We start from the raw sequence: 4,164 nt of genomic DNA, 5'->3' as shown, positions 1-4,164 counted from the left end.
CTGTGCCATCCTCTACCAAGATGTCTCCTTTCCAAGCACTCTACGGGGTTAACCCTCGGGTCTTGCCCACCTCCTCCCAGCAGGGAACTGTTCCAGCCACAGCAGATTTTCTTAAAGAGCAACAAGCCGCACAGGAGTTGTTAAAGGAGCAGCTGAACAGGGCAAAGAGTGCTTACAAGAGAGCTGAAGATGCTCACAGACAAGAGGGGCCAGTGATTGCGGTAGGAGTCAAAGTGTGGCTCTCTACCAAGTTTCTGACCTCTACCAGGCCCTCCTTGAAGTTGGACACTAAGTTTGTGGGCCCTTTCACTGTGGTACAGCAGATAAATACAGTGGCTTATTGCTTAAAGCTGCCAGCATCCATGAAAATCCATTGAGGCTTTCACAGAGCCTTGCTAGCCAAGGACCCTCCCCCAAGTACCTTACAATCGCAAATGCCCCCCCCACTCCAGTAATTGTGGAGGGGAAGGAGGGATATGATGTCGAGGAAATTCTGGACTCTAGCAGGAGTGGAAGGGACATCCATTATTTAATACACTGGAAAGGGTACCCTGAGGAAGAGCGCACATGGGAAAATGCCAGAGTTGTGTATGCACCAGCGCTGGTTCAACGATTCCATCAGCTTTTCCCTCACAAAACCAACCCTCACACTCTACCAGAGATTCCTCACTCGTCTGGGCAAGCAGAGGAATCCCAAGCAGAGGAGTTCCTAAGTTGGCAACCTCCACCCCCGCCAGAGGCTCTGAGGCCAGGGAGAGAGGAGGAGGGGGAGCTGCAGCCCTCCACCTCCGGCTTGCATTTCCCAAGGGGGAGGGGGGAAGAATCTTCTAATTATCTAGCTATTTTCCAGCAGCAGCCACCTGGGCCAGAAGCGTTATCAGACCTGGAGAGCAGCACTGATTCGTCCTTGGAGGAGTTTTCCTTTGAGGAACTTCCATCGTTGCCCAGTTCCCATGGGAGCTTGGAGGGGGAGATGGACTCTCATGAGACCCTGGAGGGAGGAAGGAACTCTGGAAGGGAGGGGCTGAAATGGAATGTGAGTCTGGAGGGGAGGGTGATGTCATGAGGACTGATGGCGAGCAGGAGGGGGCCCCTATCCAGGGGGGGAAACGCATGCGTAGTACTGAGGAATTAAGCAGCCATTCAAAGAGACACAGATCAGACCCGCCTTAACTTCTGGGGGTTTTCTGTCTGGGTTTTTCCCACGCTTCTTCAGTTTGTTAGGATTTTCTGTCTAATGTAGCAGTAATAAAACACTAGAGACCTATTCCTTGTCTAAGCGTGGTTCGTGACTCTTACGACAGGAATTGGCAGGAAAGGATTCAGGAAAGTGCACAAACTTTGTGTTGGTGGGTGTAGCCTGACAAGGGAAACCATGGCGCTCCTTTAAAGGGGAAATTGTGTGTTGATTTGCATATCTGTTGGGGTAAAAGAGCCCCTCATGGCACTGATCTCATAGATCTCTATGCACACACCTTACAGGGGTGATTTTCACATAGTTTTCTAGTACTAGGAAAAGTTCAGGAAAACTGTTGTTCTTCTTCTTTTACTGTGAGGACGTAGGAGAAAGGGGAGGTTTACCTCAGAGTAATTGAAACAAAGACTTGAAAGATTTCACCACTTTTCAAAGCGATTCAAGGTAAGAGAGAATGAACATGCACCAAGAATTTTTGATAGAGAAATGAACAGAGACGCAATTCGGAGTTCAGGAAACTTTTTACATTTCGCCTTAACAATACTGTTTTGTAGAAACCCAAAAGGACTGAACAGAGACCAAGCCACAAGGCACAATTTGTATGTCAGAGTTTAATCAGAGAAATCAGAGGAAGAAAAGAACCAGATCGAGCCAATGGGGTGTTCTTTCTTTATTAGATCGCTTGCAACCTTCCCTGCCAGCTTCCCCATTGACTTTCTGGGGATCCGAGAAGATTGCGGAAGGTGATCACGTGATTGCAGCACCCTAGCAACAATATGTAAATGCGAGCTGGTTGCCAAGAGCCAAAAATGTGGTCACATGATCATGGGGGGTGGGGGGGCGTTCCTGCAACGTTTCACGATGGCCAGAAGTACTTTACTGGCCATAAAGTACCCATTCGAAGGCCGTCATTTCTTTCAAAAGTCATTAAGCAACTAGTCGTTAAGTGAGGACTTCCTGTATATTAATGTGGAGGGAACAAGAAAAGAGCAACAAGTAGAAAAGAACTAAACTTGGGAGCGGTGGCGATATTGAGAACCAAAGGGGACTGAACTGCAAAATATCTCAAGGAACAATTGTCGGTAAGGAATCCATATTCCTACCTCAGCTTAAATTTTAGCTTTTTAAAAACAGCCCAGTTTATTCCACTGCCCTGAGATTCCCTTCATCTCCCCTTCCGAAGTTCTAACCACTGTTGGAAGGAAATCTCGTCATCTTCATTCAGAGCTGGGAATAAAAAATGCTCAGGCCGTTGTGTGAACAGGTTGAAAGTTGATTTTCGAAGAGCTGGTACAACAACGGCAGTGGCCACAGTCTGGAATTTCCTACCAGCCCTTTATGTGGACAAGCTTTGCGAGTGTTATGGGAAAGTGTTTCCGCCCTCTAGCAATGTCCGTGCAAGCGCACTTAGCCGGTGGATGGAAAGGGGGCGCTCTCTAGGAACTCTGGGAAGGAGCAATTCCCCGGGGTTCAGAGGGGGGGCACTCTGTGGTGGGGCCCCTGCTGGGTCGGGGTTCCCTTTGCTTGGGGTAGTTTGGCTTCCTGCCGAGCTGGGACCTCTTCATGTTTGGCGCTGCTAGATCGGAAGGTTAACGTTCGGGAGAAGGAATCTTTTGTGGAGATCTCTTCAGCCTAGGAAAAATGTTGACCTGAATGGGTCATTTTATTTGAAAGATATCTGGCTAAATCTGAAAGGGATCTTTTGTCAAAACAGCTGGGTGCTTCCTGTTCCCTTTTCACCTTTTGCCTTGCTTGAGGAGGGAAATCTGTATGGCGGGAAAAGCAGCATTTGGGGAAGAAAGTAAGGAGGAAGACAGAGATCTTGACTCCTTCTGACACCGCATTACCCACAGCGTCTTCAAAGATCAGCTATGGGCTCTCACTTCATACTGTGGAGATTTATTTGCTGCTTCTCACTCCAATTACACAAACTCAACCTTCTGTGACTTAATCAACTTGGAGAGCTGCTCTGAGGAAGGGAAGGTTTTTGCCAGGCTTCAGACTCACTTCCTCCCACTGTGTCTCTTGCACAGTAATAGACTGCCGAGTCCTCCAGCTTCAGGCTGTTCATTTGCAGATACACTTGGCTTTTGGCGTTGTCCCTGGAGATGGTGAAGCGTCCCTTGACTTTGTCTGAGTAGAATTTTCCACTGGAATCGGTATATATTAATGCAACCCATTCCAGGCCTTTCCCAGGGGCCTGTCTCACCCAGCCCATGTGGTAGCCCCCAAAGTTGAACCCAGAGGCTTGGCAGGAGAGGCGGAGGGACTCTCCAGGCCTTCTCACATCCCCTCCGGACTCTACCAACTGGGCTGCAGATTGGACACCTACAAAGAAAGGTGTTTTGGTGAAATCTCCTGTATACATTATTTAAGATGGAAAGGACCTGAATAGGGAGGAAACAATTACCTCTGAGGACTGCTAGGAAGGACACCAAGTTCAGCCACAGGATCATTTTTGCTCCCGTTAAAGGATAGAGGGGACTTGACAGGAAAGGATTGAGGAAAGGGCACAAACTTTGTGTTGGTGGCTGTAGCCTGAAAAGAGACACCCTGGGGCTCCTTTAAAGGGGAAATTGTGGCCTGATTTACATATTGCTCAGCATAAAAGATCCCTTCCTGGCATTGAGGTATAGATGTCTTTCAACACAAATTTCACATACAGGACATAGGAGAAAGGGCAGTTTAGACTGGAATAATCAACGCAAATCTGAGAGAACCTCCTCAATTCAGCTAAGGGTTTGAAGGTGACAGGAAGAAATCATGCCCTGAAATTTCCTTAAATAGCCACGTTAGAGCCCAGACATGGAAAGGATGGCAGATCGGAGATCAGGATGGTTGCTCCACAGTTGTTCCCTTGACCACGTTCTTTGGAAGACACCCAAAATAAGTGAATGCAGACCAAGCCGTAAGGCCCAATTTGTAAGCCACATTTGAATTTTACATAAACATCGAAGTCTGAAAGTTGG

At 47.9% G+C, this 4,164-nt stretch overlaps 1 gene segment (V, D, J or C); it reads right to left on the bottom strand.

The window, feature by feature from the left end:
- Positions 1-3,146: 3,146 nt before the first annotated feature.
- Positions 3,147-3,651, bottom strand: LOC134497143 (Ig heavy chain V region 3-like). The segment is given in 2 exon segments: positions 3,147-3,523; positions 3,606-3,651. Coding segments are annotated over 2 exon segments (423 nt in total).
- Between the last annotated feature and the right edge of the window lie 513 nt (positions 3,652-4,164).

This window comes from Candoia aspera, chromosome 4, assembly GCF_035149785.1.
Source record: "Candoia aspera isolate rCanAsp1 chromosome 4, rCanAsp1.hap2, whole genome shotgun sequence".
NCBI classification, from domain to species: Eukaryota; Metazoa; Chordata; class Lepidosauria; order Squamata; family Boidae; genus Candoia; species Candoia aspera.
The sequence above is the reverse complement of the archived record's forward strand: the minus strand, read 5'-3'. Positions and strand labels throughout refer to the sequence as shown.